This window comes from Colletotrichum truncatum (genome assembly GCF_014235925.2).
Source record: "Colletotrichum truncatum strain CMES1059 chromosome Unknown Contig_0001, whole genome shotgun sequence".
Classification (NCBI taxonomy): Eukaryota; Fungi; Ascomycota; class Sordariomycetes; order Glomerellales; family Glomerellaceae; genus Colletotrichum; species Colletotrichum truncatum.
Genome location: NW_027222398.1, coordinates 2,512,801 through 2,540,553, shown reverse-complemented (window position 1 = coordinate 2,540,553; position 27,753 = coordinate 2,512,801). Strand labels below are relative to the sequence as shown.

At 47.0% G+C, this 27,753-nt stretch overlaps 9 protein-coding genes across 9 annotated transcripts; 6 read left to right on the top strand and 3 right to left on the bottom strand.

Moving 5' to 3' along the window:
- Positions 1-1,856: 1,856 nt before the first annotated feature.
- Positions 1,857-3,225, top strand: CTRU02_200641 (lipase esterase; the record flags this gene model as incomplete). The annotated part of the gene is made up of 6 exons (XM_036718650.1): positions 1,857-2,205; positions 2,283-2,376; positions 2,429-2,486; positions 2,540-2,617; positions 2,681-2,942; positions 3,005-3,225. 6 exons carry the CDS (start codon positions 1,857-1,859, stop codon positions 3,223-3,225), a joined length of 1,062 nt encoding a protein of 353 aa, XP_036589650.1.
- Positions 3,226-4,512: 1,287 nt separating this feature from the next.
- Positions 4,513-5,358, bottom strand: CTRU02_200640 (uncharacterized protein; the record flags this gene model as incomplete). Its single annotated transcript, XM_036718649.2, has 2 exons — positions 4,513-4,934; positions 4,986-5,358. 2 exons carry the CDS (start codon positions 5,356-5,358, stop codon positions 4,513-4,515), a joined length of 795 nt encoding a protein of 264 aa, XP_036589649.2.
- Positions 5,359-8,099: 2,741 nt separating this feature from the next.
- On the top strand, positions 8,100-9,272 carry CTRU02_200639 (short chain dehydrogenase; the record flags this gene model as incomplete). Its single annotated transcript, XM_036718648.1, has 5 exons — positions 8,100-8,120; positions 8,173-8,239; positions 8,297-8,427; positions 8,478-8,766; positions 8,827-9,272. The coding sequence occupies 5 exons, from the start codon at positions 8,100-8,102 to the stop codon at positions 9,270-9,272; spliced, it is 954 nt and encodes a 317-aa protein (XP_036589648.1).
- Positions 9,273-10,002: 730 nt separating this feature from the next.
- CTRU02_200638 (capsule polysaccharide biosynthesis protein) lies at positions 10,003-11,300 on the bottom strand (the record flags this gene model as incomplete). The annotated part of the gene is made up of 2 exons (XM_036718647.1): positions 10,003-11,054; positions 11,120-11,300. 2 exons carry the CDS (start codon positions 11,298-11,300, stop codon positions 10,003-10,005), a joined length of 1,233 nt encoding a protein of 410 aa, XP_036589647.1.
- Positions 11,301-12,054: 754 nt separating this feature from the next.
- Positions 12,055-16,371, top strand: CTRU02_200637 (multidrug resistance protein 3 (p glycoprotein 3); the record flags this gene model as incomplete). The annotated part of the gene is made up of 7 exons (XM_036718645.1): positions 12,055-12,204; positions 12,258-13,099; positions 13,172-13,460; positions 13,550-13,798; positions 13,891-14,557; positions 14,623-15,444; positions 15,497-16,371. The coding sequence occupies 7 exons, from the start codon at positions 12,055-12,057 to the stop codon at positions 16,369-16,371; spliced, it is 3,894 nt and encodes a 1,297-aa protein (XP_036589645.1).
- Positions 16,372-17,759: 1,388 nt separating this feature from the next.
- On the top strand, positions 17,760-19,310 carry CTRU02_200636 (FAD binding domain protein; the record flags this gene model as incomplete). The annotated part of the gene is made up of 2 exons (XM_036718644.1): positions 17,760-19,187; positions 19,239-19,310. The coding sequence occupies 2 exons, from the start codon at positions 17,760-17,762 to the stop codon at positions 19,308-19,310; spliced, it is 1,500 nt and encodes a 499-aa protein (XP_036589644.1).
- A 416-nt stretch (positions 19,311-19,726) lies between these two features.
- Positions 19,727-23,273, bottom strand: CTRU02_200635 (fum6p; the record flags this gene model as incomplete). Its single annotated transcript, XM_036718643.1, has 6 exons — positions 19,727-21,153; positions 21,204-21,693; positions 21,743-22,610; positions 22,667-22,946; positions 23,003-23,083; positions 23,129-23,273. 6 exons carry the CDS (start codon positions 23,271-23,273, stop codon positions 19,727-19,729), a joined length of 3,291 nt encoding a protein of 1,096 aa, XP_036589643.1.
- A 526-nt stretch (positions 23,274-23,799) lies between these two features.
- Positions 23,800-24,467, top strand: CTRU02_200634 (uncharacterized protein; the record flags this gene model as incomplete). Its single annotated transcript, XM_036718642.1, has 3 exons — positions 23,800-23,853; positions 23,912-23,953; positions 24,006-24,467. 3 exons carry the CDS (start codon positions 23,800-23,802, stop codon positions 24,465-24,467), a joined length of 558 nt encoding a protein of 185 aa, XP_036589642.1.
- An 886-nt stretch (positions 24,468-25,353) lies between these two features.
- On the top strand, positions 25,354-26,885 carry CTRU02_200633 (class II aminotransferase 8-amino-7-oxononanoate synthase; the record flags this gene model as incomplete). The annotated part of the gene is made up of 3 exons (XM_036718641.1): positions 25,354-26,185; positions 26,243-26,385; positions 26,436-26,885. The coding sequence occupies 3 exons, from the start codon at positions 25,354-25,356 to the stop codon at positions 26,883-26,885; spliced, it is 1,425 nt and encodes a 474-aa protein (XP_036589641.1).
- Positions 26,886-27,753: the final 868 nt, after the last annotated feature.

The following is a 27,753-nucleotide window of genomic DNA, read 5'->3' as shown; positions in this document are numbered from 1 at the left end:
CCTACCAACAGCCATTGATTCTGTTATGTTTGCTCTCCAGGGAATCGCCTGAGCGGCGGTGTCATCTCACTTTGGAAGCCGCCAGCAAGACCAAAATTGTCAAGACATGCACTCCTTTAAGCCCGGGTATTTGATTCATGTAGATTTGGTTTTCTGTACAATTCGTTCAGTGCGGAAGAAAATCAGTTGATAATGGCGTGCTTAACTGCGAAATGGGCCGTCAGTCAACATGAGACAACCAACGAAAGACGCTCTAGTCCTCCGTTTAGTCACATGCCTGCGATGTCATCAGATTCGTGAGCTTGTTCTGAATTTCTCACTTCCAGTGAAGCTTTGATGCATACCTTCCTCTGGGTCCCAGTTTGATCTGCCAAAACTGCATCTGCCTTTCATTGCCATAACCAATGACTTTGTGGGTTAAGGTTACTGGGCCGTCTGATTGAAAGTGGGTAATCTTCAGAACAATATCTTCTAGAGAAATTACCAAGACTAGTCCTACTTTATATGTCAATGCGGCGGCGGTACAGAGCATGCCCGGGCATCCAAGTTACATGGATCTAAAAGGAAATGACTTTATGGTGATCCTGTACTCAGAAGTCGACATTTTGTGGCAGGATATCATTTTTGCCTCTGACACACGCCTGAGGTGTCATCGTCGTAGAAAGAACGCCATAAAGAAAGAGGGTGGGCGGAGAAGCTGAGAAGAATTAACAAAGAAAGGGCAAGCTTGTATGGATACGAACAATTTGTCTAAAACGGCTGTGCTTCAGATGGGTGTTGGGAGGGGGCACCCAATTGAAGCAACATTTAAGCACTGAGAGACCAGCGGGGGAGGACCTTCCGAACGGAGATATTTGATGCACAAGAGAGGACCAGAGTTTTGATATTAATAATCAATGATAAAGGAGGCAACAGCTCTGTGTCCCTATCATCTTTGTCGCTGCAGTCACTGGGAAGGACATCAGGTCGTTGGTGGTGGATTGGATAGAGGACTGGATTGCTTGACGGTACGTACTCACAGCACTGAAGACTGTAAGCAACAAAGGCAGTTTGCGTGGATGGAGCACAACATCCCCACAACCGCTTTCGAGAGCATCATATCTGGGAAACAGGCCGACTGGCGCAATGGTAGCGCGTCAGACTTCTATCCGCTCTTGAGCGGTGTGGTAATCTGAAGGCTGCGGGTTCGAGACCCGCGTTGGTCAATTGGAATCCCAAGATGTATGCCCTAGAGTGCTGGAGTGGGTACTTTGATTTTTGACGATTTTTTTCTTTGTTTTGTTGCTTGGCTCCACCGGTACTTAGCACTCATATTGCAGGGGCTTCCTTGAGCAACCCTTTCATGATGTGGGTTAAGGTGAAGTGCAGAGGAACTGTAACCCAACACTTGATGTGAAGCCATTGCTCATATGCGACTTGTCTTTAACAACTGTTTTTCTTTCACTGCATAGTATGCTGCAACTGCTATGGCTGAGTGCATTCTTATCACGCGCCATGCTTGTTGTGGTTTAGTGGATATGATTCATCGTGACCACCATCTGAACAACCACTACGTATGGGAAAGTTGGTGGGGCGGACTAACTGAGCCGTTTTTGCCCTTACAGTGATTGGCTTGCCAGCTCTCTGGGCGAGCCACTGATCCACCTGGCTGCGTCCTCACTGATGGCTCATCGCGTGCAAGCAGCCTAACTGCATGTAAGCTTTCAGTGTGAATGGGTACTCAGATACCCAGTAGATTGATGATTGAAAGTGGCAGAAGTTTCGAGGATAAAAGCAGGCGAAACCCATATTTCAGTTAGCTTAGAGGACACACAATATCTGCATTCATTATTCAGTCACCCAGCACTTTAGCAGTCATGTTGCGATTAAAACAAAAGCCAGACTACGTCGATTTGGACGCCAACTTCCAGGCGCTCCCCAAATTCGGCCATCTCTCCAAGAAAAATCCCATCTACGAGGCAGCCGAGGGCGCTATTGATGCAGCTTACTCGACTCTCTGGGCGCAGCCAGACTTTCCCAGTTTCCGGAAAGCTGCCGGCGACGCAGACGCCGTCATGCCTACCGGCGGCCCTGATCGGTACCGAGACGTGACGACCGAGCTGATGCACTTCAAGGCTCGAGATGGACACGAAGTTGAGCTCAAAGTCTACAAGTCGCCGGAAGTGGGACCGAATGCTGTCCTGATGTATCGTATGCATGGAGGTGGTAAGGCAACCTGAGATGGCTTTTTCCAATGCGTTTCGACTCGAGTCCGCTGACATGTGCTGTTTACTTCTGTTTAGGAGGATGCGTAGGACGCCATGAGGTTGATGGCGCCGAGAACGTTTACGCTGCCACGAACAAAAACATTATTGTTATCAGTGTGGATTATCGAAAGTATGTGCTGAGGACTGATCTTGGAGACGAACGTTCCAGCTAATATCAACAGGGCACCAGAGAATCCATTTCCTTGCGGGCTGAACGATAGTTACGACGGTCTTCTATGGGTACCTTATACCTCATTCATAAACACCTTGGTACCATTCTGACCATTATCTAGTGCAAAGAGAATGCGAGCAAGCTTGGAGTGGATCCTGAGAAGATAATCATAAGCGGCAGCAGCGCGGGAGCTAACCTTGTAAGTCATATTCAGTTGTCTAGTGCAACTGTCGCATGTAGATTCTAACAGATGCATCAAAAGGCCGCTGCCCTTGCAATTGAATGCAGGAACAGCGGCGTCACAGGCGTGCTGGCTCAAGTCCTGCACTTCCCCATAACCTGCCATCCCAAGTTCTTCCCCCGGGAAAAATATGAGTTTGGCAGCTACATCCAGAATAACGACAATCCTGTTCTGAATGTTTGCCGGATGGAAACATTTCTTGACGCATACATGCCCGACCCCTATCCTGACTACCGTCAATCACCATTGCTGGCTGATTCTCTGAGAGATCTGCCCCCGGCGCGTAAGTCTTTGGCAATTATTATGTTCTGGACGAACAGTGAAGCTTACGTGCTACCTTCCTAGTCATCCAATGCGGCGGTTTCGATATTTTGCGCGATGACGCCTTTGCATACGCTGAAGCGCTAGAGGATTCTGGAGTGAATGTTGAGCTTCACTGTTACCAGGGCTTGCCACACTGCTTCCCTGCAATGTTTACAGATTTAACTGAGACTTCTGAATTCTACGAGAGGTATAACAGGTTCTTGAGGCAGCACACGGAAACCCCGAAAGCTGGTGATGCATGATGAATGGAGAAGTCTATGGGAATAAAAAGTCTTGAAAATACTTAGACCACATAAAGCCGTTGTACAATAGCTTGTATATTACACTTTCGATGAATACTTTGTCATTATTCAATAATCAGTATTGACTGCAGAGGCAAAATTGGATGAATCATAAGGATCTTTCAATCATTAAATCTGTAACTGGTCCACAGAAAGTAAACTTGGGTAGGGCGGGAGTTAAAGCAATATGTCCCCGACCTTGGGATGAAATCAAATGAACACAAGGTAAATGATCAACATGGTGGTTCGGACGATTGAAGTCCTGTTGCGTAGGCCGTAACTTGACAGACGTCTTTTGGAGCTCAGCCAATCATTCAGCTTGCCTCTTCTAGCAAAATGACCCACCTTCATTTGTGTGCAGTCGGAGCGGCAAAAAGACTAGATGCTACATGGTAGGAAAGGTGGTGGCTGTTAATGACATGTCTGTGTTTGATTGCTGTGAAAAAGTTTGAGTGCTTAGTCGGGTTACGCCAAAATAAAAGGTATAGAGTTCAATTCCAAACTGCTTAAAAGTAAATCGAGGCACTTTTCGAGGAGCGGCAATTGCAGTTACTCGAGACAAGTTGGTCTGCACAGAGGCTGAGCATGTTGAGTAGAATGCAGCTGTGCTGGAATTTACACTGAATCACCCCGCAAACCCCTTCTGAAACCCAACTATCAGGTTAGTACCAGCAATTGAGCAAGTTTACTCTACAGACCGCCGCGCTGATCATGTGGAAATGACACAGATTTATCTAGTTTCGGCTGACTTTGAAGACCCGCAATGCCGCATTTGAGCAACCGAACTCGGCCCCACTTACCTCCGACATAAACCTCTGTTCCCGGAAGCTGCACCCGGCCTGGAAAGTTTAAAGTGGTATGCTCTGTGTCTTGGGATCGTACCAACTTATTGGGATGGTATCAAGTGATGCAATGACATGTCTTAACCCGTGCCTGAGTACCTTTCCATCATCCCAGACCACTGGTTAGCTGCTTCCCGAGACGACTGCGGATTTATAGGGCAGTTCGCCTGGCTGCAAATGAGTGACACACTGACTTGCATCCGCAGTGCACATTTTACACAATCCCATGTAAGAATTATCATTGGCCAGGGCCCCCAGTCCAAAGTCATTATTATTAATGCTGTGTATACAACCAAAATACCAAAGTTTTTTTATCATCCTTTCTTTTCATGGCATTCCTCATGAATCGTGGCCCCCATTTTTTGTAGAAAATATCATGACAACGAAGCACATTTTGTGCAGAAAACTAGACCGCCGCATTGAAGTACATGTCGATCTCCCTGATCTTGAAAATCGCGTCCTGGCCAGGTGGCCCAGCGCTCCAAGACTTGTCACCATCAGACCAGTTGTTGAAAACCCAGACACCAGCTACGCTGGGAACATTGCGGGACGAGTTCCATACTTGAACACCGTCAATGAAGAACCGGGTCATACCAGGGATCCAATCCAACCGGTACTCGTGCTCAGCAGACGTAGCTGTTGCCGGCACTGGGATAGGGTAGGTTGTCTTCAATGAACCGTGTCTGGCAGCTTGGTTCGAAAGCCAGATGTACCGAGTTCCCTTTCGATGACCGGCCGCCTGAGCTGCATCGACATTGCTGTCCGAGTTTGGGTTCGTCAAGAACTCGATATCTGCCTCTTGTGTATCGGATTGGTAGAAAAACATGCCTAGCAGTTCGTCAACATGTCTGTTCAAGGTATGAGATCGGTCGATCTTACCATTGCACACTCCGACAGTATTCGAGAGTACGGCGACTGTGCGGACGGAGGCGTACTTCACTTTCCTCAAGGTTGTCACTTCGCCAGATTTAAAGGTCCCTTTGTTGACCTTCAACTGGAGGAAACCGTCTCCGATGGCCACGTTCTGCGGTACATATTCGTATCCGTCCACTGGGTAGTCGCTAATTTTCAAGCCAGCAGGAAGCTTCCCATCGGTAATTTTACTGAAATCCCAGTACGAACGACTTGAAAACTTATATTGGTTGTCAATAACCCAAGTCGACTTTGTTAATTTTCCTCTATCAGAGCGGTCTTTCACGGCCGCTACTGAGCCAGCGGCGAGCAGTGTTGTTGCAACGAGTGACAAACGCATGACTTTGGGCTTGGGGCTGAAAGAAGCGAGAGTGTAGTGATAAATGTGTGCAACGAAGCATTCCCCATCCCGGTTTATATCATTCGGGTACTGCATAATCTGTGAAAGAGAATCAGCAGATACCTTGAACATTCGAACTTTTAGCACATGGTGTGGCGTCATCCCGAGCGGCCTAGGTGTTCCCATGTCTAAGGACCAAGAAGAGTAGTGGGTGATGGCAGCTGGCTAAGACAACCACAATAAGCGAGAATCACTGAAGCCAAGGCGAGTTTTCTGGATCTCGACCTGCTTTCGGGTGGGATTCTTGTACAAAAGCGGCTTCTCAAGAGGGCCTTTGCCATAAACAGCCCGACAAGCGCCAGAAAAATCGTCTCAAGGGTTTTGAGCCTGTTCCTCTGCTAGTTCGCTTGCAGCGCACGGCACTTGGATCTGGATCGGATGATCTGCGTCCCCTGTGTTCTCGTCACGCACTTACGACTGAGAAAACAAGGAGAATCAGTACGGCCGACTGGGGCACTGAGACTAGCTCGGACCAAAACCCTGATGCGTCAATTGACCGCAAGAAGGGATAGCCTGTCCCGATTTGTGATTCTTTAAAAAAAGTTATTGCCAAAGCAAAATAAAAAGGGCCAAGAATCGCGGCTCCGTAGCCGCATCATATTTGTCGATCTCTTCCCCTTCAGAATCACGATTGCAGACTGAAGCTTCCAATCGGTGCATTCTGATGACCTTCGGCTCCTGAACCACTAGCTTTGCGGGGGCACCCACCCCCCGGCCCTGCTCAAAATGTCGCACAACCTGCCTAATGTACTGCTTATTAGTGAACAGCAGCAGGTGTACTTTTATTCGGAATACATACCGCATGTTCTTTGAATGAGCCGCAACTTCTGCATTCAGCCAGCTGCAATTATATCACATAAAGAGGAGCTGATGAGCCGACGAGGCCAAGATAACTCATCACCTATATGAAAGGATTACACTTCCACTTGCTTTGCGCCGGCAGAAAAACGGTTCAAGCCCTCTCCAACAGCCAAGAACCGAGGGCGCGGATCTGACAACAGGCGTTTGCGGGCCTCAGCTACCATCTCAGCAGAGAGTAATCCACAAAATCCTCGATAGTCTAGTGGTGAGGATATCGGCTTGTCAAACAGACAAAACGCCGGGGACCGGGGTTCAATTCCCCGTCGAGGAGTGATCTTTTGCTTTTTGTCAAGATGTTGGCTCCCGATCGAGTTTCTGCTAACGTCCCACACCCACTTCTGGGCACCCCCCACATTTGGGCACCCCATTTACACCAAAAACGCCGTTTTTCGAAATTCTATATTAAACTAACTACTATACTTACTAAGAAAAGAAAATATATATAAACTATGTTAAGTATAGTTATAGCCATCTAATTTTTTATAAAGGTTTAAATATAATAATAGTTATAATATAGAAGTTTAAAACTAAAAGCTTTAAAATGTTAGTAGATACTAGTAACTTACTAGTATTCCTTAACATTAGAAAAATATATTTTCGCTCATATATACTTATTTAAAAAATCTAGGAAATTAATATTTATACTTATTAAAAGTATATAATTATATCTAAAAGAGATTTAAAAGTATTACTTTAGTAAATATAGTATAATTAAGGGTTAAAATTCTATAATAGAAACTTTTCTTAAGGGAAATTTTAAAATATTATTCTAAGCTTAAAGAATTTTTTACTAAGTATAAGAATATATAAATCTACTATATCTTACTTAAAAATTCTAATCATATTAGTTAAATATCTCTACCTATTTTATATATTAAGATATAGGCTAGGTAAATTAGTATTATAAATGTTAAACCTTGAATTTATAATACTTATTATCAATAATACTAGTATATAGCTACTTAAGTATTATAATTAAGTCTTAATCTATTTAATATATATTTATTCTCTTTAATAAGTAAAGTATTTAGTTTAATATAGAATTTCGAAAAACGGCGTTTTTGGTGTAAATGGGGTGCCCAAATGTGGGGGGTGCCCAGAAGTGGGTGTGGGACGTTATCGTCAAGAATGCCCTGTCGCCGAATAGTGAGCCCCAGCCAGGTAAACTTCGCCCACACTGCTGGTAAGCACCAGAGAGAGACATGCTCCACTGAGGGAAGCAACTGAGTCAACCACAAGAAAAAAAAAAAAAAAGTCGCAGACATTTGGGAATGTGGTTGATTCTGCCTCTGTTTCCTGCATGCTACGCGGGATGACGCACTACAATCACCTGATGCTCTTTTTGGCATGTAAGAGTTTTGGCTATGGCCTGGAGAGAGGAGGTAATTTTATGAGAGAGTAGGTAACTTCACTTTTGACACATGAAAGGTGTGTTGGTTTACTTCATCCCTAGATTGAACCAAATCGAGCGCGAGAATACTCTCAGAAAGATCCGGATCAAACCGCAGAACCTTCTGCAGCCGCAATGGGGGTTCCGTGGTCCGCTATAAAATAGAAACGTTGAGATATCGGGCTGGATTCTCCGTTCCAAATACTTGGACATCAGTAACGGGCATCTTACCGGAGGACAAAGCGTCCGGCGACCGCGGAGCACGGGAATTTGACTCGGGGCGCACGGCCGAAATAAACGGATCCCGGTGTCCGATAGCAACACATGGCCTAGGATCGACTTATAACGAGAGCATATTTCATCAGGGTTTTTTCACATCTGAGATGTACTACCATACAAATCACGCAGCTAGTTTTGAGAACAAGTCAAAATGCAGGACTTGACAGGCAAAGTAAGCCAAGGAAGGATCCTTCTTGGCTGCAAGCAAGACTAATCAACATTAGGTCATCTTCATCGCGGGAGGCTCAACAGGACTCGGAAAGTCTATTGCCAAGATCCTAGCAGTCCGTGGTATGATTGCAGTCCAATTGCCATGGCGATGCAGAAATGTCTGACTGAATGCACTAGGAGCTCACATCACGATCTTCGGTCGCAGGCCAAATGTGCTTGAGGAGACAAGAAACGAGCTCTTGCGGCTTGCAATCAGCCCGAAGCAGGAAATCAATGCGGTAGCCCTCGATTTAATGGACGCGGCACAGGCAAGAATGACTCCAAAAAGCCATCTTTAGCTTTCCTAATGTCCAGACAGGTTGAAAAAGTCTTCAAGGAACAACCACGACTTCCCGACGCGCTTTACTGTGTCGCCGGCGGCTGCGTATCCCAGCTCGGCTTCTTCACAGACTTATCCAGCCAGCAGTTGGAGCAATGCATGCAAAACAACTACCTCACTAGCGTCTTCCCATCGCATTCCATATTGAAGCTGTGGATCGAGGATGACAAGAGCAATGCCGTGATAGGGGCTAAGAAAACCCGACAACTCATCTTCATTAGTAGTGCGGCAGCGCTCTGTAACGTTCCCGGCTATATTGCCTACGCAGGTATTCGCCCAAGTTTGAAGTCGATACTTCTGATGTGACCAAGCTGAACACAATGCGTAGCTCCCAAGTGCGCCCAGCGTGCTCTAGCAGACACTCTCCGACAGGAAGCCGCCATTTATTCGACCCCTACCTGCGAGTATAAGGTCCACTGTGCTTTCCCCAACACCTTCATGACCGACGCCTTCATGGACGAGCAAAAGACCAAGCCCGAGCTGACGAAGCGTATCGAATCGTCTGACGGCCCCATTGAGAAGCTGAAGACCAAGATACTCCCAGCCGAGTACATTGCTGAGTACATCGTCGGAGGAGTGGCCAAGGGCGACTTTGCACTTGTTAGCGACTTCGATACAGAGGTCCTGTGGAGCAACATGCTGGGATCGTCCCCTAAGAGAGGTCTGGGGTTCGTGGACTCAATCCTTGGGCTGCTTTCCGGTTTCTTGGTCTGGCCGGTTCTGAGATACACCTGGACTCGCATGTGTGCCCAGGCTCACAAGAAAGAGCTCTGAGAAGAGCTATCCGACGCTGATACTCACAGTACGTACGGAAAGTAGAATAAAAAGAACCCAAATTACTAGTTTCTGGTACATTGTTTACCCCTTAAAACGGTGAAATGCTCTGCTTTTCTTGTTGATGGACTGACCAGACTCAACGACCGTGGGACCTAAATAAATGGATTGTGGACGTAGAAGACAACGAAAAAGACAGGCGGAAAGTTTAAGTGGGTTTGCGTGTCATTGCACAAGTAGCCATGGTCGAAGGGCTTAGATTCATATTAGCGTCACAGTTATTTGCGCCTTAGATACCAAGGAAACATAGCACGTGTGAGCGTTCTGGGAAGACTTTAAGAGTCGATGCTCGCGTTCAAAGGTGTACAACATGTCTGACTAAAGAAACTTGACTGAATTGCGCCATAGGACAAATGTCACCCTTTTGGTCCACAAGATACGAGAGAGGGAGTCAGATACGAGAAATGCAATGGCATGTAACCAACTACAAGCAGTAGGCCCCGCACGGGAACTTGAAGGAATAAGGAAGATTGAAAGCCCATCTCACCCTAAATCAATACAAGAGACCTAACTAGCTATGATTAAGAGCAATTATACATAAGGTCAAACTATTTTAGTACTTGATGTTTAGTTTACTTCGGGGCCTTGATGTATCATGATTACCATCCGACGGTTCCACCAAGAACGGCCAGAATTGATCCCAGTACCTAAACCATCTATGCCTGTATTTCTACACCTCAAACAGGCCTTTGTTGATCATATCCGCTTCAGAGGGTCTAGGCGGCTCAAGCGTAGCAATACTTTCTCTTGTCTGGCGGAAATGAAGACTCCCATAACGGAGGAGCTCGGCAAAGGTACCGGGGGCTTTGTCTTTGCCAGTGTTCTCGGGCATATCCCAGAGAGTACCCAAATGTGGTGAGTGCGTCAGGCCCTTCGCGCGAGTAACCTTTTGCAGGCTAGCGCTAGTCAGAATAGTCCAAACCACCTCTTCGGCCAGTTTGTACTGCTCTGACTCCTTGTACTTTTTGTCTCCATCCACGGGCAGTGAGAGCAAATCAAGTAGCTTCTGGCCACTACCAGCAAAGCCCAAGATCATCTCGCCGGGCCAGTCTTCGCAGACAGTATCAAATACAAGTACTTTGTCACACCAATAGTCGACACCCGAGAAGCCATCTCCGGCATCGTTCGTAAGGCATAGGCGGACCCAGGCCAAGACCTGCCAGATGTACTCCATTGCTGTCTGGGGCGACACCTTCCAATCCCAGGTAAGGTTGGCGTTATCGACCACCTCAAACGTCTCGTCTTTAGCGAATTCGAGAAGTGGATGGCTCAACATGCCGGAAGACTCCTTTCGCCCGGTCCAGATATGGATGATGAGATCATGCCAGAGCTTGATGAAGGGGTCGCCCTTCCGCGCCGCAATGAAGTGGTTCGCCCAGACCTGGTCGTAAATCAGCGGAAGAGAAATCTGGTACGGTGTGTTGGGATTGGTGAGTTCGTCCCAGCAGATGCGATCGATGTGACGGACTAGGATGCTGCCAACGTCCATGCACACCCCTCCGTATGTGTACAGTGCCGCACCGCGGATGAAGTCCGCACTATGTTGCCCGGCCCACGGGCCATCCATCGTACGATCTACAAAAGCCTTGGGAAACAGGTCGGCCGATAGATACTTGAGGACGTAGTTCGGCGACTCCGGTACGTTGTCGAGCACACGTATGGTCCACTCCGGTCCGCAGATCCGAACCCAGTCCACCACGTTACGCCGGGCCCACAACGGCGCTGCATACGGCCCCCATTAGCCAGGCGTCAGTGCCTTGCACCTTTTTCCGCTGTCAACGACTTACTATTCATAAGACCCGTATCCCAAAATGCCCACATGTTTTTCTCAGACGTGACGGGGACATGCTGGCTCAGTTGCTTCAAAATCTCGCCCTCTGATCTGCTGTCTACAACATCGACCACTTCCAGCAAATTCCGGTACCTCTCCGGTATGGAATAGTTTGCTTCAGTATTGATAGAACCCATGTTAAGCGGCTTTCTCTTCGCGAATGCTGATGTAGAAGATGCTGTGACATTTTTGGCCTACGAACGTTGCCTATCGCAATACTTATTGATGGCCAATCGACGCCATGGCTCTAAAGTTTGATGCAGAATCCGTCCTCCGTGGCTTGTTAGCTATTCGGGGCTCCCCCGTGCCCGTGATTATCCCGGGACCCGGTGGCAGGCCCCAGAATGAAATGGTCTCGCTGACGCTGCCCGCGGACCGCGCCTGAAAGATGCCAAGAATTCCGGCGCTCATGACTGGATCAGATGTCATATGAGACTGGGCTGGGAGGCTTGCCCACCAATGGGGCGTGGAAGCCGTTGTCCGAGTAAGCTTTCGCACTCGCTTAAATACCCTGACGTATTCCAGTGTTCAAGCTAAAGTAAGACCCTTCAGCCACTTGTCCGATTGTCTTGGTATGGCGACTGTACAATCCGAATGCGAATGCGGATATGGCATATAGGTGTTTAAGCGGAATTGAGGGTATTTCGGACTGCGAAAGGAGAAAGGAGATCATGGGCAGCGATTGCATTGTGGCGTGGTTTCTTCGATACCAAGCATTTGCAAAAGAACCAGTAGAAAGAATAGAGGCGTCCGGATTCCGTTTTAATCCTGATATTTCGCTGCTGTGTGCGATGTTTGAACTTTTCTCAGCACCATACAGTCAGCGTTCCATAGTCCAGTCTCATACTCATTTATCATTACTTTGTTATCGCCCAAGTATCCGAACACTTTATGGCGTCCGCAGGAGACAAGGACGCGGCTACCGATAGCCCAAGGGGGCTCGTATTCGGTGGTTCTCATTCACGAGAACATTCAACATCATCTGGTGCGAGGTTGAGGTTAGAGGAACCTAAAAAGATGTCAGCAATGAGGGCATACATGGTAGTCGACTCTTGATTTCCTTCGCCATTGCAAGCATAAACTGACCGGTATAGCGAATTTTCACCCATCTCGACCCCAAGGACATCGTTTTGGAACTCATCGCCGTCGCCGCAGCGGCGGTGTCAGGCACTGGACTGGCTCTTGTCAACCTCGTCCTGGGACGGTTGATTACAGTTATCACTAACTTCATTTCTGGCATCTCGACAAAAGAACAGTTCATGGACGATGTCATCAAGCACTGTCTATACTTCGTCTACATCGGTGCAGGACGTATGGTATGTACGTACATATACATGACTTTGTCGACTTATACGGCCTTCCGTATGGTGCGCAATGTTCGCCGTCGGTTTCTGCAGGCAGCCTTGAGCCAAAGTATTTCCTTCTTCGACATGAACTCCAACTCCGTCTCGACACAAGCTGCAACCAATGGAAACCTTATACAATCGGGTGTCGCCGAAAAGTTGATGATTTGCGTTCAAGCAGCCAGCACTTTCATCTCTGCCTTCGTTATCGCCTTCACATCTTATTGGAAGTTGACATTGATACTGACGTGCGTTCCACCCGCGCTCATCACCGTCATCGGTACTGTGGCTACTCTCGAGGCCAAAATCGAAACACAAATGCTTGATGTGTTCTCCGAGGCTGCATCGTATGCCGAAAGCCTCATATCTACCTTGCGTACGGTTCAAGCTTTTGGAAGCCGAATCAGGTTGCTGTCGCATTATGAAATATTTCTCAACAAGGCGCAAAAGATGGGCGCCAAGAAGAGTCCTCTCTATGGCGCACTTTTTAGTATGGAATACTCCATCATGTATGCGGCCATCGGACTTGCCTTTTGGCAGGGGACCAAAATGATAGCCAGAAATGAGGTTGCCGACGTTGGTGCCGTTTTCATGTATGTGATTCTTACTCATATAATGTCCACTCATTACTCGGATACGTCATTTGCTAATCATAAGAAACACAGAGTAATCATGTCTGTAATTGTTGCGACTTTGACCTTTACGATCATTGCCCCATACATGATCACGTTCCAACGTGCCGCTACGGCTGCCACACAACTATTCGCCCTAATCGATCGCAAGAACGACATGAACCCGTTTGACCAGCATTCGGGTGAAAAGCCAGCTGAGGCCTTCGTGACTGGCGAAGTTGACCTTCAGAATATCACCTTCAGTTATCCTGCTCGGCCAGGTGTTACGGTGTTGGACGATTTCACGTTGAGAATACCTGCGGGGAAAGTCACCGCTCTTGTGGTAAGTCCTCAGGGTAATGAGGGAAAACTTGGAACCTCCTTGCTTTGATCAATCAAATGACAATTGAGCTAATACAATCCACTATATAGGGCGCTAGTGGATCGGGGAAAAGTACCATTGTAGGTCTCTTGGAGCGATGGTACGAACCCGCATCTGGAAGTATCAAGTTGAACGGTATCCCTATCGAGAACCTAAACTTGACGTGGCTGCGAACGCACATTCGACTGGTGCAACAAGAGCCAGTTCTTTTCAATGGGACTGTGTTTGAAAATATCGCTAATGGTCTCGTGGGGACACCCTGGGAAAACGCCTCTGCGGAAGAACAGCAAGACAGAGTTGTAAGTGCTCCAATCCTCAGCAGGCTCTCACTCCTCCAAACCAGCAAAAGGTACTACCTTGAATACCACTATTGACACGGGACTTTCTACAGGAAAATGCAGCCAAACTTGCATTTGCCCACGAGTTCATTACAGAAAAGCTTCCCGAAGGCTACGACACCATTATCGGAGAGCGTGGCGGTCTTCTCTCAGGCGGCCAGAAGCAAAGAATCGCCATTGCCAGAAGTATAATTTCGGAACCCAAAATCCTTCTTCTCGATGAAGCCACTAGTGCTCTTGACCCGCATGCCGAAGGGGTGGTCCAAAAGGCACTGGAAAGTGTTTCAAAGAACCGAACAACCATCGTCATTGCACACAAGTTGGCAACTATTCGAAATGCAGACAACATCGTTGTGATGAATAAAGGTCACATCGTTGAACAAGGTACACATGAATCATTAATAAAAGCTGAAGGCACATACGCACGTCTTGTACAAATTCAGGACCTCACAGTGAAGGAAAAGGACGCAACCCAAAAGGAGCAAACCGAATCTATCGAAACAGCTACCGAGAAAGAAGACAGCGACCTTCATAATGTGTTGACAAACACAAAAACAGTTGAGCAGCAGCAAGACTCCCAGCCTCAATCCCTGAATGATCGGTATAACTTTGACAAGATCCGTGAAAGAGGACTGATAAATGGAGTGTTGTCCCTTGTTCGAGAGAACCCAGAGCTAAGGTGGCACTTTTTGATCATAGGTATAACCTGTGTTCTTGGCGGTAAGTCCTTCCAGTCATGCTTATTGATGGAAGTTGGGACGTCAAAATCTAATCTTATTTAAAAGCTGGCGCTTTACCTGGACAGTCCATTTTAATGGCTCGGGTTATGGATGTCTTTCGATTTGAACCTCATCGATTAGAGGAGCGAGGTGCTTTCTATTCGCTCATGTTCTTCATCTTGGGCCTTGGTACTTTCGCCAACTATTTTACTCTCGGTTACGCTACCAATGCGGCGTCCCAAAAGATGCTGGTGAAGTACCGGAGAGACCTCTTGGATGGCCTACTACGACAAGACATGCAGTTCTTTGACCGCCCGGAAAACACCATCGGCTCTCTGACGGGCCGAATCGACAGCGTTGCTCAGGCTATTTTGGAACTCATGAGCGTCAATGTGGTACTGATCCTAATAACTCTGTTCACCATCGTCGCCTGTGCAACACTTTCAATCGCGACATCATGGAAGCTTGGCCTCGTTGGCGTCTTCGCCGGTCTCGTTCCGCTGTCACTAGGAGGCTACGCACGCATTCGTCTAGAGATGAGAATGGATCAGAGCAACCAGAAGAGATTCTCTGAAAGCGCCGCGATTGCGTCCGAGTCCGTTCTAGCAATTCGTACCGTCTCTAGCTTGGCTATTGAAGGACGTGTTTTGAAACGGTACACTGATGGGTTGGACCAAGCTATCCATCAATCCACCCTGCCATTGTTCCACATGATGATATGGTTCAGCTTCACCCAATCCGTTGAATACTTCATCCTAGCTTTGGGATTCTGGTGGGGCTGTACTCTTGTTAAAGATGCTCAGATTTCATTCTATCAATTCTTCGTCAGTTTTATGGGCGTATTTTTCGCAGGCAATCTTGCAAGCACGCTTTTCTCATACACCAGCAGTGAGTTTGAAACCCCTCCCTTAACGGTAGTTCATATGCTAAAGAGTACAAGGCATCACCAAGGGGAAAGCAGCCACTCATTTCTACCTATGGGTGAAGTCTCTGCAGCCAACAGTTCAGCAGACTGAAGAGAATCGTTTGGTTGTACCTGACAAAAATGTCGAAACTATTGATATCAATGGTGTCAAATTCAGTTATCCTCTGCGACCGGACGTTCGAGTACTGAAGAATGTTGATCTTAACATTCGCTCAGGAGAGTTCGTGGCTCTTGTAGGGGCCTCAGGATGCGGCAAAAGCACCATCGTCTCGCTCCTGGAACGATTCTACGATCCGACGTCGGGGTGTATCAATATCGACAACGTCAAACTAGCCACTATGAACCCAGACGCCTATCGGTCTCATGTGGCTTTGGTACAGCAGGAGCCAACACTGTATCCAACAAGCATCAGGGAAAACGTCTTACTGGGCCTCAATTCTAGCCCGTCTTCAACAACCGAGTCCATATCGGAAGATGAAGCGGTTGAAAAAGCTCTCCGAGCTGCCAACGCGTGGGAGTTTGTCAGCTCACTTCCTGAAGGCGTCAACACACTTTGCGGCACCAACGGATCACAACTCTCCGGTGGCCAAAGGCAGCGGATTGCAATTGCCCGCGCATTGATTAGAAAGCCAAGGCTGCTGTTGTTAGATGAGGCCACCTCAGCACTTGACACCGAGTCCGAGAAGATTGTGCAAAATGCGTTGGCCGAGTCTGACGCAGGCGATCGGGTAACTATAGCTGTTGCCCACAGACTTAGCACAGTGAAAGAGGCAAACCGTATTTGCGTTTTTAGTGGTGGTAGAATTGTAGAACAGGGCACTCATGCGGAGTTATGGGCATATGGAGGCGTTTACAAGCAGTTGTGCGAAGCTCAGAGCTTGGATGCTTGATTATGCCTTGGGAGCATTCGTCTTCAATCAGGTTATAGATTAAACTTAATATTTGCTCGATGGAATGACCTTTCAGAAGGTCTCACATCAGTATATTAGTCAGATACATGTAAGAAATAAGAACTTTTATTCCAAGAATCCTTTAGCAATGGCCTTTCTATGTTATTGTGAAAACATCCAGATGAAGGTAACTAAAGAAACTTGGAATCTTGAAACAGATTGCTGGCGGGCTGTTATTCAAAGCTCAAGGTGCAAAAACACGTCCCGCAGCTGACATCTCAACAGGTCATCACACAATTAGTCAGATGATTGAGTGCATCAAGAATGAATGAAAGTAAGGCAGTGGAAGGCAGGTGCGACAATGAATGTTTCTATCACATACCATCTGACAAATTCTGATTCGCAAAATGAGACTTCACGATTGATTCGTTTGTTTCATATACAGGATATGATCACATTGAGCCTTGCATAATGACTTACATTCAGCCTCTGAAGGTTATAGGGCTGACCGCAAATGATCTCTGGGCCGGAATCCGCGAACGTACACTCACGAAGATGACGGGAATGGGAAAAGGGCGCTAAGGCAAGCCAAAATTAGAGTACCTAGCTCCCTAATAGCCTATGTTTCTAAATTTTGACCTAGGACATCCCAACGTCCCCAGTAATCTGACCAGTCAAGATTCAGCTACATCTTTTTGATGATAAGCCTCCAACGAGAACGGTGTGTGTCTTACCTTGCAGACATCACATCCTATCACATCTGCAGACGATCATGTCGTCTAGCGAGCGAATAAAATGACAGAACATGCCGAGGGTTCTCGCTTTCGCATCCGCTTATGTAAGTAAAGGTCTCACCTGTGCCTTGCTATGGATTTATGTAGCCGCATTCGCAGCAGCGCCACGCGAAGGAGATTGAAGCCTTTATCTGAAACCTCGAGCAATGCGAATGCGATGGACTAGCCTTTCGAAAAACACCTGTCTTGATTCAGATGTGAGGGTTATCATCTGCCACACTTGCTTGCGTCGATCGTTCAGCTGTCTTATTGAGTGGTTTGAGCACATTGGTCATTCTCCTCGCCAAGGAGGGATGTTAAACAGAACGCGTTGGTAGATGATGAATCAAATATGGCCGCGGGTTGCGGGATACATCTGACGTACAATAGCAGCCGCATGGCACATAATTTACGAAGAGCTTGGTATGTGTAAACACCAGATACGTCTGATTAAGTATCATCTAGCTATTCTATATCAGAACCCAACTACAGGTAAAAGATTCTGAAGCAAGTAGCTTATTTCTGTATTCTACATTTGCAATCAATAGAAGCAACGACATTATTTCAGAATATTTTTCGTAACATACTTGAATTTCAAACTACCTTCCTAAAACAATGGCTCACTCCACCCTGCTCAAACAAGGCAAGAAGATGGCAACGAAAGCCGCCTCCAATGCAGTCAAAGATGTGATGAATGACAACACCAAAAAGAAACGGAAAGGTTCGAAGGATGCCATTGGCAGAAAGGACGATCCTATTGATGGAGTCGTCAGAGTGGCAGCCTCTGTTGTCGGGTTCGTTTCTGAAGTTGTCCACTACAGACGAGAGAGAAAAGGACCAGAGGGTGAAGATCAGAGTCCTGAGCGTCGAAAGCCTCAGGTTGTGGCAACAACCACTCCCGAAAAGATCAATGAAGCAATCTGGAAAAGAGATGACACGGAGCAAAAGACAGATGCACAAATGGCAAACTCGAAAACTCTGAAGGAGCCCGGTGACTTGGCCGAGGCTTTCCTTAGAAGACATCCATACCATCCTGCTAGAAGCAACAGACTCTCGAGCATTGAGTTGCCAGTAGTGGTGCCTCAAAGACGCCCTATGAAGCGAGCTCGGGGTTTTGTGCGGGCCTACACACCAGTTCTGGCAGACGCCAACATCGACCAGGAGACTTTCCTTGACTTCATCGACACGTTCAACAAGGCATTGGAACCAAACCCATACTTATACGCCATGAACTTAGCTGGGCTAGCAGGAATGGCTACGCCAGAACCGTTTATGCTCCTCGTCGGCGTTGCAGTCGCGTTTGCCACCGATGCTACGATGGAAGCACAGAGCCGCACCAAATCCGGAAAGTTTCTCGACCGTATCAATGCTGAGTTTTTCATGCCGCGCGGATTGATATGCTTGGTAACAACTTGGAAACCTGATGCGACTGGTGATGACCAACTTTTGACGGCAGTCGATTTTGAGGGAAGGTCTGTCACTGCCCCTCCACCAAAGTCAGACCTTGTGCAGAAGGTGAAAGATATGAGGCAGAAGACATCAAGCGATGAGATTATGAGGAGGCTCCAGAAGCAAGTTCAGGGAAGGATGAAGCCTTCCAGCGGAGCCTTCCACTCAGCTCAGCCCGCGCCGCTCGTTTTCCCATCCCCTGAAGAGACATTAGCAGCAATGAACACACATACCAGTGGGAAGAGAAAGAACGCCATTGACCGCGGGGAAATTTGGCTAGATGATTACATGGACAGGCGTGCGCAGGCCAAGTGGAAAGAAGAAAACTCCACCTTCAATGTGGCCAAATCTTTGCCAAAACCAGAATTCCGATCACGATATGCCGACCCAAATCACCCGGCCGCAAGTGGAGATATTGTGGCATTCGTGACTGGAGGTACTTGGTCTACTAAAGGCAAGGTCACTCCGCTAGGTGACAAACAGGTCCTCAGTGATAAAGAGAACGTTGAGCCAACTGAGAAGATTGGCTCAGATAAGAAAAAAGATAAGGAAGGCAAAAGCTCAAGTAATGGATGGACAAGTCTCTTCCAGAAGGTAAGATCCAATTCCCACGACTTCATGACTGTGTTCTAACCTTCCTTCTAGGATGTATTGTATCTCGTCATTGTTAACTTACCATCGGAGCAAGAGATCGCCGATGTGATGAGGAGAATGTAGTGGCATCTGAGAAAGTTGTTGTCGGGACGAAATTGCGAAAAATAGAGCAGAAAGACATTACCTGATGAATTAGATGTAAAAGGTTCTTTTTGGAGATATCCAAACATTCTGTTATGGAAGACCATTATACCTAAATTTGCAGCTACTGTCGACATGGTTCATTGTAAAACTATTTCTAAAGAGTAGTATGAATAAACTTGTTTCAAGTGCCTACATGTCCGCTCGATTTTCTCTAGTAAAGTCAGGTTAATCTTCAGCAAAGAAAATTCAGATCTTGACTGAAGTTATTAGTGACCCGTTGAGTGATATGACTACATTGAATGCCAGGCCCTACAACCAAAGCATAGTATACCTATTGAACTAAAAGCCTGATAGAATCGCAACCCTATAGTACCACGACCTGTCACTTTATCTTTCTAGTTAAAAATTTCTCTCACATATCTTTCTCTTGGCAGTTGTTTTTCCCAATCTTGTACTGTATCCGCATTTGTCCTTGCAGCTGCTTGGTCGGCCTTGAAAAGTATAGGTCCCAAAATATCAAACACGCAGTCCGACATCTTCTTCCCACCGCAAACGTAAATAGTGGCTCCGCCAGCCCACAAACTAATAATTTCACTCCTCTCAGTATATATGCTGTCCATGACGTACTTGGAAGTTGCCTTTGGATCACGGCTAAAAGCACGATGAATTTTGACGATGCCAGAGCTCTCAAACTCGTCAAGCTCAGCGCGGTACATGTCGTCCAATGTGGAACCCCGGCATCCATAGAACAGCAAAGCTGGGGCTAGATGAACTTTAGAAAATGCGCGCTCCTGTAAGAAAGCCCGAAAAGGTGCTAAACCGGCTCCAGTGGCGATCATGATGATCGGTTTCGTCGATAGCGCAACAGGCAGACGAAACTCTCGCGGAGCTGGGGAGAGCGAAAAGTGCACAAACTGCCCAGGGCGTATGGACGTTAGGTAACTAGTTGCTACGCCGCCTTTAGCCACGCTAAGCGTGAGATCGCTGGAGGTAGGATCCTTTGCAGGCGACGAGGATATCGAGTAGATTCTAGGACGCATCTGCGGGAGCATAGCTAAGAACTTGGCAAGAGGCAATTCAATAGAAGGAAAACGCTCTAGCAAATCCAACACGGATACATGCTTAGTGCGAATTTCATCTTCATAAGAACTGTCGGCTAGTTCCAAAAGATGAGATCTTGCCGCTTCATCGATAAAACGTTGCTTGGCCTTGTTGTCGATATGGAGGGTCGCATCGGCCAAGCTCCGAATGTTTCGCTGGCTTGCTGTCTGGCCAAGCTCAACGTATATACTCAAAAGTTCGGCTGCTGAGATAGGGACGCCGACTGGTATGCTTAATGGCCTGGCGCTATTAATGACGAGGACAGTATCATGATCGAGCTGGAACCGCAAAAGCGCACGGTTCACGACTTCAGCGTTGTTTTTGGGCAACACCTGCAACCGATCACCTGCCTGATAGCGAATTTCAGCCGGTAATTTGAGTGTTAAATGAAACTTTGGAGAAACGCTAGGGTGAGAAAGTTGTCGAATATCTGTTACTGCAGCCTGGAAGAAACCACGACGAGTAGCCAGCCTGGCCGGAATTCCAAGTTCGACTTTGAGGTCCATATCTGAAATTGATAATTCTGTTGGTTTGACATGGTACCTCTTTGCCAACGTCGGCCATAATTGCTCTGTCGACCATGTCTCAGCATCAGCAAATAGATCTGCTGTTGCCATGTCGGCATATTCCGCCTCAATAATTCTGTGCGCCCCTGCCTGATGCATCATGTCGTTAACTAGGATGGGAATTCTGTTATATGTGGCTACCCAGTCACTATGACCTGTGTATCATTAGCCTACTGTAATAACAACCTGCAAGGTCTACACATACCAAGGCCAAAGACGCAGTAGTTAACACCTTCAAGGGCGCCCGGGGCAAGTTTACCCAGCCAGCTGACAAAGGTTTCCGCATTTTCAGAGGGATATCCGTTGTAAGAAGCCGCAATGATAATGACCGGTTGGTTTTTGGGTAGCTTGTCTGTGGCAGCGTTCATTTCCACAACTGTTTGAGCGTGGAACCCCGCTGCTGTTGCGTCTCCAGCCAACCTGAGGGCCAAAGCCTCGCCAGTGCCAGTGTTAGAACCATACAAAATCGTAAGAGGGTGTCCAGAATGATTGCCTAACTTCGAATTTCTGCTATTCGTCGGATCTTGTCGTACTGTGCTTTGGCATTTGAATAAATCCCCAGCCCTTCTGCCATAACGTAGCCGAGCACGCATTTTGAAACCCTCGGGTTTAATCGTCAGGGTTTGTTGAACTTTTAGGTTATAACTGGGGTCATCCATCTCAAAGTCGAAGTGTTGAAGTAACATTGCCATGACCTGAGAAGTGAGCTTTGAGAACGACGATGTGTTTCGGGGGTTCAATTACCATTAGAGACTCCTGCCACGCAAATGCTCTTCCAATGCAGGCTCTGGCACCGTTCCCGAAAGGCTTCCACGAGTTGGGAGGGAGCTTTTGGAACTCATTACGCTCCATTCTCTCAGGTCGAAACTGCTCAGCATCATCGCCCCAGACAGCAGGATCTCGGTGTAACTGGTGAAGAACGATGACAATTGGGTCCTTCTTATTGACGACATATTTACCCCCAAGCACCTCGCCGTCTTTAAGCGGCCTTAAGTGGAAACCAGGAGCGGGTGACTGTAGGCGAATGGTTTCTTTGAGAATGGCATCGAGGTATTGGAGCTTTGGAAGATGTTTCAACCCCATAGGTTCACCTTCGCTAAGAACTGCATCAACTTCAGCTCTCGCCTTGCGCATCTTTTCGGGGTTCGCAAGTAAATAGTAGAAAGCGAAAGACAACAATCCCGACGTGGTATCATGACCGGCTATCAGGAATGTATGCAAGTTCCACATAATAGCCTCGTCACTTAACTTGTCCCCTGTCTTGGGATCAACCCCATGAATCATGCAGTCAATGAGAAGCTTGGAATCCGAATCTGTTCCAGAAGCACGGCGCCTGCGAATGATATCTTTACAAATCTCAGCCATAGTCTGTATATCGGCTTTGTACCGGGCATGAGCCTTGAAGCGCATGGAGTTGATTGCGTTCGGAAATTGCGCTTTCTTGTCTGATTCGACCAAGACTCTAGACAAGCTTTTTACATAAGGGTGCATGTCGTCATTTAGATAGAAACTGTTCAGCCTATAATTCATGGCACAAAGCGTGATTGTGTCGACTGTAAGTCTAGTAAAATCGTCGACTGCATCGATAGGAGTCTCGGGGCCATGCCTAGCCCTGCTGTCATGTCAGTAACATTTATGAAGGCAAAAAGTCAAATAAGTTATGCTCACCACTTGAGGCATAATTGCTCTATGATGTCTTTCATGTCGTCAAACATGTCATGAATCCTTAATACACTGAAATTGGGCAGTAAAATGCGGTGAGCAACTCCCCATTCATGGCTGCCATGTTGAGCCGTGAAGAGGCCATCACCACCAGCATCTCGTAGGTGATGAAGAGCACCATAAACGACCTTGCAAAATCTCTTCTCATCACTGAGTTCATTTGCTAGTTCTTGAGAGCCGACGATGATTTCCCTCGTGGATCCAGTAAACAATTGAATAATTGGTCCTGCTTAATTGTTAGTGATGCCTTGAATTGTTAACATCGATAGAAGACGCGCAGACCATAATCTTTCATGATCTCAATGACGGACTTCAGCGTATCATTGATGTCAACATCAAACACGCTACCAATCAGAGGGACCGCTGGACACTATTAGCAAGGATACGAGCAAACAGGGGCTCACTTACGCGGTGGCCCTGGAATAGGAACAGTCCCATGCAGCGCATCTTCGTGGCTCGGCTTTTCCCCCCAGATTAACTGCAGTACCCACTGAAGCCATGAAGTACGTGGCTTGTAAGACGAAAAGGATTTTGACGAGGTATCTGACTCCATTATGACAGAGCAGCTTGGCGGTTCCAATCTGACAGCCAAGGGTGACTTAGGAAGCGGGGCAGATAACGGATTTGGTAATGAGAAAGGCTTTAAAAAGTTCCCATAGGTTAATAAAGTATGACGCCTATCTAGATATCTGCTTGAAGTCAAAAAACGGCTCTACCCAATTATGACGGAGACCGGGATCCGGGTGCCGGATGGGATAATCAGCGATCGGAATCCGCTCTTCGGAAGTAACGGCCGGGGCATGAACCGCAGAGTGTACGAATCACAGACGAAAGCAACATGTAAATAGTCTGATTCGATGTGCGGAACCCGATCCGGGACATCGGACTTTTACTTTTTTAGGCACAAAGCTGCAGTAGCTTTATGGCCGATTGGGAATAGCCAAACTTCAAATGTATTTAACTAGCTTTGTTCCAATATCAGAAGTCGTGTGTGCAGCCCTCTTTATCTTTTGCTACTTACAATAGCGCCCCAGTATCCTGGTTTGAACTTTCTGCAGTATTCCTATCAACTGCTCAAGATGGCAGCTCCCGACTCCAAGACAATCCGTGACCTCACTGGGACTTGGATCGTGGTATGTTGATAAACTTTCAAAAATGAATACTGTGAAGAAACTAACCTTTATTTATTAGAATCGATCACTCTCAAATGACTTGAGTGACACATTAGCCATGGTTGGGAGGACCCCAGTGATTATACCGCACTCACTACTGACTTGGCTCATAGCAAGGACTCAGTTGGATTACCAGAAAGGTTCTCACCACTGGAGGCATCAAGCTTGTTATTAATCAAAGCCCCTTGTTGCTAGAGAAAGCTGGAAGTTCACCAGTTTCCACTCTCCATCAAGAGCAAACTGTGACACCTGGAAACTTCAAAAGTGAGGATGTTTACGTGCTGGATGGTGTAGAACGCGATCAGAAAACGCAGGTCTTTGGCGCATTGGTTACAAACGTCAAGTTTGTGCCAATAGATGAGGCAAGGGACGATAACGTGAGCCAGAGGCTGCGTGAATCCGGTGTGACTGAGGTCATTGAAGAATTCAGCAGCAGTAAGAAGGCAGGCTGGTCGACTCTTACTACGTGGGCTCTAGAAGAGGTCGACTCCCAGAGACGCTTTACTCAGTCAAGCACCACTGAGAAGAACGGTAAGAGCGTCACAGTCCGTTTGGTTTACGATTATTCTGGGTAATCCTTAATGGTGAAACATGGGTTTATAACGGAATCAGAATAGTTTCCCTGGACCTATAACATGGATGGATCAGACTGTTCAAGCCAATTCTTCAGAAAAAAAGGTATTTATGATACTATTCTTGTTTTGGCGCTGTAACTCAGTTTTGAGATAATAAACCTCTGAAAAGTGATGCGAGACATCGTCAAGTTGGTCAAGTCTACTTGGGTGATTCAAGATAGTTCACATACAATATAAATGCCGCATTTTCATGCATCGTCTGCTTTCTACTCTTCACAAACAAAGCCAAAACTCAAATGCTTCAAGGAGCTTTGATTCTATGTGAGCTACAGAAATAGCTACCCTGACACCGTCTCTTCATGGCATGTATATCGTGCTACTTTGGACCCCGGGCTGGCGATAAAACGAGTACTTCTAAACCTTGACAGCGCGTTAATGAAGCTCCGAACAGTTTACTTCTCGAAGGTTGAACACAACGTTGCTCAATGAGAACCCGGAACCTCGGTGTGTCTCTCCGATATCCTGCAAAGCACCGAAGTTAGGGAGCGTGGAAATATTGAAGCGGTCTCTAGGGATGATACGGAGTGCTAGACATATCTACCAAAATGGAACTTTGAGTTTCGGAATGCTTCTTAGCGCTTGCGGACATCATACACCGCGCCCACGATTCAGTTCGGTTGTTAGGACGGGCATCGGAGCCCGGATGGCGGATTCCAAACACCGATATTAGCACACTTAACTGATTGTAAATTTACTCACGGCAGGAGTTCTACTACATAAGACTGGTTTCCATTCAACTATTAGAGTATAGTTAGGACATCAGATCAGCGCGGACTTCCTATTTCTTTCAAGCTCAACGCTTTTTTCTCTCTCCAACCTAGACATGATGAATTCAACTGCAGACGAGACAGTATTCACGCAGATTGCGCAATGGAATCAAGCGCAAGAACTCAGAGCCCCTAAGATGAAGGATATATTCTATCGCAACCTTGAAGAGGCACTTGACTTGCGTCGCAGCCAGCATAATCTCATCACCTTGCGCAAACGCAAGGACAACATCGACTTCTCCTCCAATGACTTCCTATCATTGGCCACTTCTGGACAGCTTCGCGAGGCCTTTCTTGAGGAGTTGGACCGGTTCCCCAACTTTACCGTCGGCAGCACCGGATCACGGCTTCTTGATGGCAATAGCGACTACTTCGAGGACTTGGAGGACGAAATCGCCTCTTTCCACGGTGCCGAACGCGCGCTTATTGTCAACTCAGGCTTCGAGGGCAACAGTGCTATTTTCTCGTCTATTCCCCGCCCAGGAGACGCTATTGTGTACGACGAACTCGTACACGCAAGCGCTCACGAGGGTATGTCGCGCTGCATGGCTAAGGTCAAGTTCCCCTTCAGCCACAACTGCGTTGAATCATTCCGTGAGGTCCTGGAGACGGTACATGAGTCTGAGCCGCTTATCCAGCGTGGGCAACGTGTTGTGCTCATTGCTGTTGAGACCGTATACAGTATGGACGGCGATGTTTGCCCGTTGAAAGAAATGGTAGAGGCTGCAAAAGAGGTTTTGCCGAAGGGAAACTTCCAATTCATAGTTGATGAGGCTCATGCGACTGGGGTCATTGGTGAAAAAGGAGTTGCACTTGTTTCCGCACTTGGACTTGAGAAGGACATCGCCATTCGCCTACACACATTCTCCAAGGCCCTAGGAGCTTCGGGCGGTGAGTTTACTTTTGTTTCGGCACATGTCTGAATTTCAAACTAACTCCACAATCTAGCTGCTATTCTCTGTAATGACACTGTAAGAACAATGCTGGTCAACCACGCGCGGCCGATATGCTTCACGACGGCTGCCTCTTTCCCAACTCTCGCCGCAATCAAGGCGGCATACAGCCTCCTAAAGACTGGAAAGACGGAGCCAGTATGTTTTAATGAGTGACTTATCATCACGAGAACTAATAATTTCAATAGGCTCGAATGCGCCTCCAAGAGCACATCCGCCATTTCTACAAGTCCATCACCAACAACCGATATTACAAAGAAGTTCGTAATGCCGGTATCATTGATATCCCGCTAGCGGAGGACTGGGAATCTCAGCCAATCTTATCGCATATTGTTGCGGTTCTGACAGAGCCACGTCACAATTATTTTCTCTCTCTTCACTTGCAGCTTCTGCGGTTCTGGGTTTTCCCTGTTGACCCCCCAGCCGTCCCCAAGGGCACTAACCGTGTGCGAATTGCTTTCCATGCAAGTATTACCGACGAGCAGGTTGAGGGTCTTGTTAATGCAATCTGCGACTGGGCCAAGGAGATGCTCGACATAAAGAAGAATGGCAAGGAGGGCGCGCTGCCCACTGCAGCTCAGCAAGTCTACAAAATTACTTCCTTGACGCCTCGTTTTGATCAGTATTCTGTCGAGTAAGATGCTGCGATTAGGTGGAGCTAAGTTGACAAACAAGTAGTCCAAATTTATCATTAGATTGTTAGAATGGTACACGCTATATTTCACGCTGTCAGGTGCTCTAGCTTTGATACCAATAGAAGTTGGCCTCTCATCTGATGATAACATGAAGATCGTGAATGGCTGACAGCTATAACATGAATCATACATGCACTATTATAAATGTGGATACAGCCGGATGCAAGAACTAGAATAAAAACTGTTGCTATGAACGGTTCTTCAGACACGTAGCGATCCCGTATAGATTGTTGCTGTTCGTTAAACCAACTAGTGTAAACATGCCATCCCTCACTCACTCCTGTGCTATGTTTGCTATTCAAGCCTAGTACCAACTAGATTAGACAGAAACACCATCGGCGTGCTTATTTCTAGTCCTCAATCGTTCAATATAACCTAAAGCTTGGGGGCCCACGTCCAACACATTAACTTAGGTAGTACGCCTACGGGCTTAGACACGACGAGTCATTCAGTTGGAGCGAATCCGGCTTGAAATACAAAGAGTGATAGTTGCTTTCTAAGACCTATGTAGAAGTAGCATAGCCGGCCTCGATCATGTGATGCCTGTTTATTTATGAAACGGCAAGTGACCAATCAAGGGGTTGCGGAATACGGGATCCGGCTTCGTGGCTTCGAAATCAATATGGCGTCTGACTACCTAGTTCCAGACCTGTTCGATACCGTTGCGCAAGTCACTTCATATTTAAAGTTGGCGCCTCGTTGCCAGTAGCGAGAGAAGATGGCTTTCTTGGTTAAAGTTATTTCCTTAAACTATGAACATCTGTAATTCACCTAAAGTACAGGCTGTTACGCCGCCACACCGTAAATTAAC